We start from the raw sequence: 13,515 nt of genomic DNA on the forward strand, positions 1-13,515 counted from the left end.
TGCCTCAGATTGTTGTAGACATTCCATGTTGTTGACCTACAAGTCTATCTTTATAGAAAATATCATTAAAAGAAAGTACTCGTTTATAGGTGTGTTTTGGACACAGATGGTGTTGTATGGTTTGTTCTGCACTGTGATATTTTAGGTGCTAGGAATGGAACCCAGAGCCCCACCCTTGCTAACTAGTCTTCCCCAGAGCTGCGCTCCCAACCCTTTGCATTTGTATTCAAACTGCGGCCAATATAAAGAAGATGTTACCGTTCCACACCCACAGACCCATCTCCTCTCCGATCGTTACGGGGTGGTGCTTTACGGGGAGGAAAGTTAAGCGCTCTCCACTGAAGTGTGTTGCCATTGTTTCCAGTTTTGTTGGTTTTTCACTGACTTACAATGACAGTGTTTGCCCAGAAAAGATCCCAAAAGCGTGGTCTTCGCTTCAGAGTGGAAACAGACCGTATCAGTCTTGAGTGGGTGTAGTGGGGATGGCTGGAGGGGACTCCGTGCGTGGTGGAAAGTATTTGTCTCTGCCTGCGGAGGTTGGTTTCGAGCTGCTTTGAAATTATTCACAACTCAGTGAACTGCTGTTTGTACTGCTTTTGCCCCACCAATGTTCATTAAAACAAACAAACAAAAAGGACAGCCAGGAAGACCCCGTCCAAGAAAGAAGAAAAAAGAAATGTGTGGAGTCTGGCTTGGGGCTTGCCTCCTCGCTCCAGGCTGTTCTTCCACGGGTGGCGCTGTCTTGGGTCTGGCGCTTCGCGCACGTTCCCCGAGGCCGCCCAACTGGCAGAACCGCCCCAGCCCCGGAGGTGTCCGCAGTTCGCACCTGGCCCTCCTGGGGGCGGGGTGGGTTTCTAGCCCCGCCCGCCCGCCCGCCCTCGGTGGGCGTGACCTGAGGGGCCCCGCCCCCGCTGGAGCCGAGGCGTCGGGTCCACCCGGCTGGAAGCCGCTGGAGGAGTCCGCGTCGCCGCCGCCGGCACCGTGGAGCTCGGGTCCTCTTTCACACGGGATTTTTGCTGTCGCCTGGGGTCAGCGGTGACATCTCAAAGGGCAGGCCCGGCAGCCGCCATGGTGGCCAAGGATTACCCCTTCTACCTCACTGTCAAGAGGGCCAACTGCAGCCTGGAGGCGCCCCTGGGCAGCCGGGCGGCCAAGGACGAGGTAGGACGCGCCCTCCCCACGCCTGCACCCCGCGCTCTCCCTCTCCCCCGCGTGCTGCCTGTCCCCGATCGCCACTTCACTTCCCCTCACTCCTCCGCGGGTCCTCCATCCCGGGGTCTCGCCCTGCGCCCGAGAGCTGCAGCTCCTCGCCCGCCTCTCCTGCCCGAGCGTCGGGCGCACAGAACCCCAGCCTCGGCTACCGCTGACCTGTTAGATGGGTGTCAGGAAGGAGCCCGGCTCAAAGCAGCCCCACCCCTCCCCGGCCCGGGTCGGGGAGCCTAAGTTCTTGGGGACCGGCTCAGACATCTCACCAGACACTTTTGGTCTGTAACTGTTGGAGAGCCAGGGAACCTTTACTTGTCGCGAGTAACCAATAAATAGGTTGCGGGAGGGTGTCGCTCATGTGGGCACTTTTACGTGTCACATGTAACCAATAAAGGAGGTTTTGGGGGAGGGTGTCGTTCATTTTGGGTCTGAGGCTAAATGAGTAATTGAGGGTCTCCTTCATGACTGCTAAAAATGAGCTGCCTTGAAATAATGGAAGCGGTTTTCCCTCTGGGAAGTTTGTTGTGCCCTTGGGTAGTTGAGAGAGTCCTGTCCTCTCTCATCCCACATGTGTTCTGTCCCTGGCCAGTTGCTGAATGCCCTTAGAGGTTGTTTAGGTTCAGCTGGAGAAGCGATTCTCACTATTTTTCAGAGTTTCAGAGAAGGCAGTTGCCTTATCAGCTTTGCTGTGGTGGAGTCCGTAGGACCAGCTCATCATGTCTGAGTGTGTTCTCCGCTCTCTTCACCTCCCTCTGAGACCAACCGCCGGGCCGGCCGGGGGGGGGGGGGGGGGGGGGGGGGGGGACGAGGGGGAGGAGGACAAGGGTAGGGGGAGATGCTGGGAGCTAGAGGCAGGTGTGTAGGTGTGTGTCCGGGCTTATCCCAGCTCTCCACCAGGCTTGCTCACTGAATTATGTATAGGTGCATGTGTGGAGGAGTGGGGGGGGGGGGGGGGTATTAGAGATTCATTTCTTCCAACAAGAGCACGCACACACCCCCCAAACAGGACTCCAATAGGCTCTGGTTATAGCTCTTGTATGTTGAGTACAAGCTAAACTTCCTTCCCTAGCTCAGCTGAATATTTTTAGTTTTTAGTCTCAGCAGCTGTGGCAGTGTGGTGGGTTCTCATTTGTTTGGACAGGACCAACATGGAGTTGAGGATGTTACAGCCTGGAATGGGTATGAGTTTTCAGTAGCAGTGGGGCTGGTGACGCCTCAAACTCCTGGTAGGAGAAAAAGCATAATCGACTGGGATAAATAACTAAAATGGGCCGAAGAAAACAATAGTGAAAATAGCTGTGGATTCAGAGCACTGGTTTTTCTATCTCTTCATCCTGTGTTGTGGGGTACTTTGGTAAAGGCTTAGCTGAACTTGCCTGCTTAGTCTTTTCTTGTTAGTCATAGCCTGTAGATGCATGCTGTAATATTTCATGAACTATTTATGCTAATTTTTCATTACTAATTGGAATCACAAAATCAAATGTTTTATTTTTCCTTTGTGGGGATGTGCTTGAGTAAAAACAAGTATGGGAAGTGAGTGCTTTTGAGGAATAGTTGGTAAATATTTTTCAGGTTATCACTATGAGTTTTATTATTATAATTATTTTTAGCATAATAAAAGGACACTTTACACAGCTTGAAGCAGAGATGGATGCTTCCAACTTCATTGGTCAGGTATAAATCACTTCCTAATAATGGAGATAGGCAAAGTTGGAAAAAGAAACCTAAGTGGGTTGGGGGAGGTGTTTCCTTGTTTCTGTCAGCACAAAAGGCAGCTTCTGTATATCAGGCTTCTTTCAAGCTATGGACTGAAATATATTTTCTGCCAGTAGGTGTCGCCAGTATTTATAAATGTCAAAAAAAAAAAGCACTCACTTCCTGTCTTTTAAAAAGGGAGATTATATAATTGTTTAAAAAGTAGTTATTGATTGTTAGGTCTTACGAAAGTTTCTTTCTCAAGAGATTATTTTTCTTTGTGAAAAGGACAGTAATGAAAGGAAGGCCTGCCTGGCATGACAGGACCCGTTGACCTTCAGGCTGCCTGTGGCCGAGCTCCTGCTCTGGTGCAGTTGTGTGCAGGCAGTCCTGAGCCCGCTCTAGGGGGTCTGAGCGTGCAGCACCAGCCAGTGCCTTCTGGCACTCAGTCACCAGCCCCTTAACAGAAAGCTCAGGGGGAGCAGGCTTTGATGCTGTCCAGTTGCAGCGTACCGTGTCCCCGTATACAAATGACGTGAACAGTGCTCTTAAAAGCAAGAAATAAAATTTCTCTGCAGGATTTAATCTGAATGCTTCTTTTTTATTTCCAAGGTAGTTTCCAGTGGAAGCAAAAATGATACATGTTTAAATTTTTTTCTTTAAAAGATCCATTTTAAGCTTTTAAACACTATCTACATAGGTTAGCATAGTGCATATCTGATGTTTTGTGTCAACTAATAAAACTCTGCTTCTTACTCTGGCATTTCTTATGGGCATAGGGGCTGGGTTGCAGATGTTTAATTTTAATGCCTGTGATTAACTAGATTCTTTGGCTCTGATCATTACTGTGACATGTGAGGTACTTGGTACACAGCTCTGGATTTTCACAGAAAAAAAATGTCATATGACATGAGCAGTTTATTTCTTCTGAACATTAATGCAGCTTTGCTCAATTTATCTCTATTTTCATATTCATGAAAGTTTTGATCACTTCCTATCCTGGGAGGGAGTGTCTCTCTAGGAAGATAGGTGCTCTGAATACCCGCTCAGTTCACTAAAAGGGAAGCTGATCTCGATAATGAACCAGGCTGATTATCAGCCAAAAGTCTGTTTCCCTGTGGTGAGGTGTATTTTAACTAGAAGATTCAGTAGCCAGGTATGGTTAAGAAAGCTAGAGTGAGAACAGGCTTTTAAGAGTTGTAGGTCAACGTTACGTTTATGTGTGTGTATGTGTGTGTGTGTGCGTGCAAGTTCAGGCATGTAGAGGTTAGAGAACAGCTCTACTTCTCTCCAGTGTACAATCTGGGGGTTGGACTCAGGTTGTAAGGTTTGCACACCAAGTGCTTTTACCTGATAAGCCATCTCTCCAGCCTGCAGTTTCATTTTTAATTGTGTTATTTCTTTGTGTTAAATCTGGCAACCTGGTAGACTGCTCGCTCTGGGCGTAGATATTGTTGGCATCAGGCCTCATTTGGTTGGTGGTGTTTCTAGCCATTGCCTTTATCTCTTGGTGCTTATAAAAATTCCAGGACATAGATAATAGCTGTAGTCTGTGAGTAGTTGAAGATTACCCTGGGCTCCCAAAAGTATAGGTTTCAGTTTTTACTCATTCAGTAGCCTTGCGTAGTCCTCTGAATAATGGCCCACAGTAGATATAAAATGATAGCATTCTGCCCTCTTTCTGATTCTACCACGCCTAGGTCTCTCTTAAAATTCCCACCACGTTGTAGCTCATCACAAAACATGTATTGTTGTTCCAGCTTTGTGAAAAGGACACTGAGGAAAGAGAGGTGGCTTATTCAAAGAAGGTCCAGCCTGATCCAAGATTCAATACCAGATTTCCTGATGGATTAAGCCCAGTGTTCAGTACTTAAAACATCTAATGGAAAAAGAAAAACAAATGAAGGGAAATGCAAAACAGAAATCTAAAATGCTCCAAACAAATATTGTCTTTTAAATATATAATCTTAACCATAGAACTGAGAAGGTGCCTCTGGAGCTTTGGCTACAGGGCAAGCTGGGCCCTGTGTTCTTGTGATTTATGCCTCCCCCAGTTGTGCCCACTTGGGGATGCACTCCTTGAGTGCCAGTTACAGAGGTAAGTGCTCATTGGTTTCCTGTACTTAGCTTTTTGGAATCTGCATCATATAGTACTGAACTGTCAGTATATATGACTAAATGCATGGAAACAACCTTGGCAGCTATTACAACTAGACCCTAAAGTTTCTTTAGATGGCTTAGTAGGCCTCAGATTTTGCTGGGTGAAAAGCCCCACATAAATAGGTATGCATAAAAAGGTCATTAACTCACTGGTGGTGTCTGATTGGACTATCTGGGTCCCCTCGTCTTCCCTAGAACCTGATAGTGGAACTATTGTCAGGTTGGGCAAACCATTGTGTCTCTCAAAGCATCAGTTTTCTTTATGGTAAAACAGAGGTGATTATAGTGCTGCCTCCTAGAGCCATAGTGAAGGTCAAATGAGATAATTCCTGCAGTCCCTGGCACATAATAATCTCAATGAGTATTATCAAGCCTGGTGTGGTGACTTAGACCTGTAATCTTTTTATTTTTTTTAATTTATTTACTTTTATATGCACTGATGTTTTGCCTGCAAGTATGTCTGTGTGATGGTGTCAGATCTTGGAGCCACAGACACTTGTGGGTACTGGGAATAGAACCCAGGTCCTCTGGAAGAACAGTCAGTGCTCTTAACCACTGAGTCATCTCTCCAGCTCCCATACCTGTAATATAGCACTCAGAAGATGGGGTAGAAGTATTCATGAGTTCAGGACAAGGCTGGACTACAAATCAAGACTTTGTGTCCAAAAAAAAAAAAAAAAAATCATGTGCATTGCCTTAATTTATGGAACATTGTTTTTTATATAGCTATGCACGGGGTCCTCATTTGTATGTCCTTAAATTTGACCATAGTCACAATAATCATATGAGGTTGCTGTTATCTCCTGTCTTTATTAGGATTACTACTGTTGTGATGAAACACCATGACCAAAAGCAGACTGAGGAGAAAGGGTATATTTTGACATCACAGTTTGTCATTAAAGTCGGGGCAGGAACTTGGAGGCAGCAAGTGATACAGAGGCCATGGAGGGGTGCTGCTTACTGACTGGCTTCCATGGCTTGCTCCTCCATCAATCACACTAATTTAGAAAATGCCCGAAGGCTTGCCGACAGCTCAATCTCAAGACGGAGGCATGTTCTTAATTGAGGTTCTCTCCTCTCAGATGTGTCGCCTTGACATGAAATTGTCAAGTGCATTCTCTTTTGCAGAAGGAAAGACTCTGAGCAAGAGGTCATGGCTGAGCTAGGTGCCAGAGGATCCAAGACTCACGACTTAGTCTGACTGTGAAGTCTGTACTTCCCCAACCACATCAGCTTGCCACAAAATGACTAAATCACTAGTCTCCTTACTACGTAGCATATGAAGGATGATCCTGCCTGCCCCAAAGATTGCCTCACAATCCATGGTTCATTCTTTCCGTAATGAGTGAGAGGCCCAACCCTCTAGTCACTATCTGCAGCCTGCTTCATAGACTAGCAAGCCCTGCTTGAGAGGGTTTGGGTAAGTTCAACTGTATGTGAACTCAAGACCACGAGGCAGGTCTTTGCCAAAACTCTACATGCTCAGCAATGTGAAGATGGCACCATCAATTCCTCTATGAGTCATTTTGCTTATACACGAGCCACCAGCCTTCCACAGAAACCAATAATGAGGGTTCAACTACCATTTTTTAAAAAAATGTGTTCCCCCCCCCTTTTTTTAAAGACACCCCACAGTTGTGGGCTACTGCCACCGTTTTTATAATTGCTGGGTGAAAATTACTGATCAAGGCCTAATTTTGCAAGCCCTATGTAAATGTAATTATACTAATAGAATTTTTGTGTATCTGCGGCGCCTTCATTGGTGATGTATATGTTGGTGGCCTTGTGTAATTTGTCACATGAAGAACTTGCTGTAATTGTATTGCCATTCATTCTTGTGTCAGTTCATACACCATTGCCAGTGAAGGCCAGAGGTTTCTAATGCCATCTTCTTTCCCACTTTGTTTTCCCTGTTTTGGTTTTGGTAGACAGGATCTACTAGCTTAGAAGAAACTGTCGGAAGGTAATTAAGATGGGCCTGTGAACCTTCTGCTGGCTAGGAAGAGTGGTCCCTATTAAGTCTAGGAACCCTTAGACATGGCTCTTCTGAGCTTGGGCCCTTGTGTTCTTTTTCAAGAAGGCAGCCTTGGTTATTAGTAAACTTCAGTTAATTGGAGCTGAACCAGAAAGCTTAACAGTAAATTCATTGGTCTTCCCCCTGACCCCTTATATTGAGAAAGAAAAGAGTAACAAAACAGGCGTTGCTTCCAGGAATTTAAGAAACAGATGGAATCAGCTAAGGAAATGACCTGAGGTCACTCACTGCATCAGAATTCCCTGGGAGTAAGGAATCCTCTGATCTGTTGAGAACAGGTGCCCAGTTTGAATCCAGCTGCTGGATGCATTTAGTCTCTGCGTAGCACTTCCAAAGGCGGGGAGCTCATAGCACGTAAGGTTGTATTCTGTCTCTGTGCAGTGTGGCTCTGAGAAAATCCTTTGACTGTAGCACTGCTTTCCAGAGCTGTTATCCTATAGTGTACTTTCTCATGTATCGTAAATATTTGAAAGTTGTTGTCCCTATCCTAACCCCTCCCACATCACATCCTTGCTCCTAATCCACCCAGTTGTGTCTGCTCTGTCTCCTTTTTGTTTTTGCTTATTTTTTATCTGTACATCCTAGTTGTGCCCAGAAACCATAAGTATTGGTCATCTCAGAAATACTATAATTGTACTATATTATGTTAAATCAACAAAAGTTTCTTTTTTATGTAATATGTTTCCTTAGACAAGAGAAGTAGAATAATACCTTGAAAAATATTTTAGAAATAAAAGTGACAGGGGCAAAGATTAGTATATCTGTTATATAAATAATCTACACCAATATAAAATTGTCTATTGACAAATAGACAAAAGACAAGAAGAGACAGCTTGCATTACAAGGAACTGAGGACTAAGATCGTTTGAGCTGTTCACTTTACCGGAAATTATAAAAATGATCTGGGTGCAGTGGCGCACTCTGGTAGACAGAAACATGGGCATGGGACCAGGTATGACCATCAAAGGCATGGTCCCAGAGACCTACTTCTTCCACCTGACCTCTCACCTCCTAGATTTTCTTAGTACTTCTCAAAATAGTGCTGGCAGCTAGGGAGTATGCCCTCAATATGCACCTGTAGAGGACCTTCTGTACTCGGACTGTAACAATGGGTAAGGCAAGGACCGTTGTTTTGTTTTTAATGAACTAAGACAAGCAAACGATGCCCCTTCTTTTCCAAGTCTTGAGCAAAATTTGGCTGAAGCCACTAGTCATGTTACTTAATGGAGCTGGTTTTAAGCAGAAATTTCTGGGAAGTGTTACAAATGAACCCCATTAAGATTGGCTAGAACCCTACACAAAGTGGCTTCATGTTTGGGTCAGTGAATTGGTGGCCTTTTCCCTGGCCTGTGCTTCAGAATCCCAAACTGCAAACAAAGACTTACTTTGTACTTACTTGATAGGGGATCACTGTTAAAGTGAAAAACAAGCCCACAGAGAATGGATGGACATAAACTTCTGCACACATTGGTGACTTATGTTGACCTGCTACCTTCTGGGTTCTACAGATGTAGTAGCCACAGATGACATGATAAACAGCAAAAAGAAATGCGTTTCTCCAAATACTCTTACATAGACAGTACTAGAAGTTGGCAACCTGATTGAGTCAAATAAAACCAAGAGCCTAAGTTTGAACCTTATAATATTTCATACTCTAGTACAGTTTCCCAACCTAGAAATATGGAGCATTTCTGAAAGAAACAGCCACGGAAAGGAGATGAACCAGGAATGGAAACAGAGCTGCACCTGGTGGCCAGGAGGACTAAGGCTTCCTTCTAGCTGTTTCTGTCCTGAGCTTGTGGCTGGTGCAAACTCCGTTCTCAAATATCTTAACAACAAGGGGCTGGAAAGATGGCTCAGAGGTTAAGAGCATTGTCTGTTCTTCCAGAGGTCCTGAGTTCAATTCCCAGCAACCACGTGGTGGCTCCCAACCATCAATAATGAGATCTGGTGCCCTCTTCTGGTGTGCAGGTGTATAAGCAGATAAAACCTTGTAAAAAACAACAAAACAAAACAAAAAACCAACCGCAGTCAAGTCAAAGAGGAATCAAAGAGGTTGCTGGTGGAGAGGTCTTCCTCACCCCCAGCCCCTGCAGTGCTGCAGCCGATTCAGTGTCTCCCTGTGCTAAGCTCATGCTCTCTTGCTGAACACTTGAATTCGCCTAGTGAATTCTTAATTTTAGATTTCACACATCTTGGCAATGGATGTCGGTGGGCCATCAGTATCCTGCAATCTTTGTTCGTTTTTATAGGCCTCGTCTACCATCTTCATTGCTGCTTCTTGGTGAGGGGTGTGTGTGTGTGTGTGTTGGGGGCAGGAGAACTTCCTGTTGTGATCTTTCAAAAGGGCTTGGAAACCTCTGTGAAAACAGAAATAAACCCTTAGTAGCTAAAGTGTGAGCCAGAGACAGAGAAGTGTCATCTCCACCCTCTTCTGCCTCTGTGGTTTGGCAATGACACCTGCTTTCTCTCTCGTGAGTCTATGCGTGCTTCATGCCAAGGCTTTCAGGGCCTGTGACAGTGAGCGTTGTTCTGATATATACAGCAGGAAGTGGAAGATGGCTTCATAACTCTCCTAAATGCAGCGTTTGTTTCTAAGTTGATTCTGATGAGAGCTTCTCACTAGAGGACAAGACACCTGTGGGCTCCACCACTCAGAACCTCTGGCTTCTTTGTCATTGTCTGGAAAGGGAGGACTGGATTCAATTATTTCCTAAAAGCTTAGTGGCATGCTCAGATGATACAGAAATAAGAACCAAAGTGATTCAAGTCACTTTGGACCTCTATGTGTTTGCTAATTTCCACTTTTCACAAAGTGTAAGAATCAGCCTTGGAAGCTTCAGGGAGGGAAAATATTTAACAAGAGCCTAACACTGGTAGGGTGTATATGCATGCATTGGAGAAGATGATGCTTAAAGTCCACCTCTGGACACACACTCCACTGCCACTCTCCAACTCTCCCAATGCCAGGGTTACAGGCACAAGCTGCCACAGGCAACTCTTTACACCCGTGCTCAAGATCTGAACTCAGGTCTTATGAGACCCCCCCCCCCCATTTACAGAGTCGATACCTTGTTTTTATACTAAGTTTACTAAAGTAAGAAATTAACAATTTATGGATGAGTAGGTACCTGATAGCATGGGTGGTTCACATGTGTGGAAAAGTTGTCATGGTGGAAACAACAGTCCTTAGAAATTGTGAGGCATGCTCTGAGGGTTCCTCTACGATTGGAATGATATAGCAAGTTCACAGGTTTGAACACAGTCATTTTCAGACTAAGCAAAGTCGAACAAAGAACATGGGGCCCATACTTCGATATTAAGACTTTGAGGTAGATGAAAAGTTTTAATGTGTCAAAGGAAATTCTAGACTCCATGTTAATCAAGCTTTAAAAAAAAGATATTCTTTCTTCTAACACTATAAGTAAATTTTTTTTTTCTAAAGCTTCAAAGAAAGTTCCAGATTTCCAAATGAATTTATTTAACCCATTTTCTTTCTTTTGCCTTCTTCCTTGAAGGGAAGATTGGGCAAGATTATATTTCAAAATGGGCCAGAAGGTAGAAGTTGGAAACTAGGATCTGAAATTAGGATGATTTGAGTTCTTAATCCCAACTCTGGGCTGCTTGTGATTTGAAGAGACCTTGGGCTGGACTCATGTGTCCTCTTAAATCTTGCTTTCCTCACCTGTAAGGTAAGATTTCCAAAAGAAATAAAGCGGCAGCCACGGGACTTGTTAGCAGCCACAATGGCTTCTGCGTGAGTGTATGAGGAGAAGCTGGGGTGGCCATTTCATGAAACAAAGTTACTCTTTCCTTCCTAGGCAACTCCTAGTTGGTGTTCCCAGGGGTCCAAACGAAGTTATTATTATTATTATAAAAGATGTTCCAGGCACACTGGCAAGCTTCCATTCTTTCCTTACAGGTAGGCTAAAAATACCTGGTGTGATTTCATAGTTCCTAGAATGACTTTTAAACAGGAGACAGTGTGTGAGTGTGAGTAGAGAGGCCACCTGGCCATTGAGGCAGCTCGCAGCTGGCATGCATCATCCAAGACTCCCAGCCAGCATTGACCGCAGACAAAGGCAAGCAGATGAGGGTAGGTTCAGTTGCTTTGAGTTCCTCATGCCTTATTCTCATAGGGCACCTTAATTACAAATAAGACCTTTGTTAGAAGTGAAGTGGAGGCGCCATAGTGTGATGATAAAATACTGAATAACTAAAATAGGACCTCTAGGGTTCTTCAGTTGTCAATGAGCAGGTACTGAGATCTGAATGTGTATATTGTTTTCCTTCATGTTTAGATGTTTAGAAAACAAAGGTTATACTGTCTGACCCCAGGGAACTTCTGTTTGAGTTTGACCAAATCCTTGGGAAACCTAGCATATAGATAATGACCGTCAGTCTGTGACAGGGGAGACTCAGTGAGAAACTTGGAAGCCTGTGCACACCATGTACTGGAAAGCGGCCAAGTGAGGCTGCCGTCTACCCCGGGCACCCTTAGAGGATCACGTCTGCTGGAGGCACATGGGCAAAGCACCTCACACGTGTCTGTCGTGTTGGTCCCAGAGTGACAGGATAGACTGCAGCAGGCTCAGCTTCTCCTCTTTTCACTCCTGCCTCAGTCTTCTGCCTATGACATCCTGTTTCCCACCCAGGTTCCCTCTGGCTTAGGAACCTCACAGAACCAAGGTCTTGGAGGCAAGTGAGTGGCCTCGAATGCTACAGTGGCTAGAGGATCCTGGGCAGATTCTAAACCCCTTTAAGTCTTATTTGCTTGCTCTGTGACTCAAGGCATTAGTGGACAGAAGTCCCTTGGAGACAGACTGGCAGGATGTTGCCCTGTGCGTGTCATGATGTTGTTACAAGAGGATATTTTGTACCCTGGGAAATCAGTGCGGTGGTGGCAGGAAAGGCTTTCAAGTCAGGTAGATTTGAATTTGAATTCCAGCTCTGCCAATTAATTACTTGGTAAAACTTGGAACAAGTGTTTTCCTTTCCCTGGACACCTGCTTCCTCTTCCATAAAATAGAGTCCTAACATTGCAGCGGGAGAGAGTCAGGCAGAGAGAGGCCTTGGCAGTGATTCCATAAGGCTTTACGGGGTCAGCCACCTAAGTGTTGAGGCAGAAGGGAGAAGACTCTGGTCCACAATGAGCCTTTACTCCATCTACATGTCTTTTGCTACTGGGGATGGGAAGGAAGGTGGGGAGTCCCTTACCCCAGAAATAAATACCATATTCAGCAAAACTGCCTTTGTCTCTTTAGAAACTTACTGGCACCCATTGCTTCTGACTCCAAGGCAAAGCCAACATTTTGTTTCACTCAACAATCTGTGATTTGGCTTCTGTGTTTATAAGTCAGCAGCCATTATTTTTCAGTTTCCTCATTATCTTTCGTCATTGAAATGAGCTGAACTTGATGTAGGAAGGCTAGGCCTCAGGGACTCCTTACTTTCCTTGTCATGTGATACCTTCTTTTTCATATTCACACATGAGAATGTCAATAGACTCTAGATAATGATACTTCTGGCATCATATTAAATTCTGGCAGCTAGAAATAACATAATCATGTTTCAAGGTTGCAGACGCAGAGTTGAGAGAGCCAGTGTTTGCAATGAGCTTTTGGGAAAATCTATTGTTAGTGAGCATTAAAAAAAAAAAAAAAAAAATTCCTGTCATTAAAAATATGTTGCAGAATGAAAGGTGGCCAAGCAAACAGCATTGTGTTCTGGTGAGTATGCACACCCATCCTAGGGAATAGCATTTTGAAACTATTTCTGTACTTACTTGAGGGGTGTGTGGGATGACAGAAGGACCGCAGGAACCTGCTGTAGATCACCATCCTCACGCTTTGCTCAACAGCTTACTCTACCTTAGTTTTTCACATACCATTGCTCAGTAGGTAGCAAGGTGAAACCCCAATGTGAAAGTTTACATTAAAAAATTATTCTCAATTTACTGATTCTCATGTGGTTGTTGGAAGCTTTTTCAGTTTAGAATAACTAGATTTGGGTTTATTCTGTTCTCTCTTGGGAGCTGAATGTTCTAAAATGTTCTATATTTCCTGGTTGTTCCGTGTGGGAAGGTGCTGCTGAGGACACGTGTAAGCCAGGCATCTGAAGGGACTAGGTGGTGCTGGGGACAGCTGGCACTTGCGAGAAGCATCACAAGTGTTTTCTGTTTCTTTCTGGAAGTTACATTCCTGAAAAGCTTCCAAGCTAAGCAGCAACAGGACAGCAAAGACGCGCATCTTCTCTCTCCTGCGGCCAAATGTGGTCCCTGCCTTATCTGCAGCCTTATCTTCAGTCAGACAGCAGACCTGTCAGGTCAGCTGGCCTGAGACGCACATCATCATCCAGGACTCAGCAAGAACAACCTGTCCTGTTCTTTGGGACACTGAGATGGTGAACTGTGCACCAGT

The 13,515-nt window shown here is 44.9% G+C and overlaps 1 protein-coding gene across 4 annotated transcripts in view; it reads left to right on the forward strand.

The window, feature by feature from the left end:
- The window catches only part of Arhgef3 (Rho guanine nucleotide exchange factor 3), a 227,377-nt gene that overhangs the window by 164,419 nt on the left and 49,443 nt on the right, over nucleotides 1-13,515 (forward strand). For 2 of the 4 annotated variants that reach the window (XM_055612425.1, XM_055612427.1), the window contains exon 1: nucleotides 943-1,161. The exons of the other annotated variants lie outside the window; for them this stretch is intronic. In XM_055612425.1, coding sequence (XP_055468400.1) covers nucleotides 1,069-1,161 — 93 coding nt within the window. In that variant the 5' untranslated portion in view covers nucleotides 943-1,068. Of the gene's footprint in view, nucleotides 1-942; nucleotides 1,162-13,515 lie in introns of those variants that run through there. 4 annotated transcript variants of the gene reach the window in all.

Source organism: Psammomys obesus, unplaced genomic scaffold (assembly GCF_907164565.1).
Source record: "Psammomys obesus unplaced genomic scaffold, mPsaObe1.curated_primary_1811, whole genome shotgun sequence".
Lineage (NCBI taxonomy): Eukaryota > Metazoa > Chordata > Mammalia > Rodentia > Muridae > Psammomys > Psammomys obesus.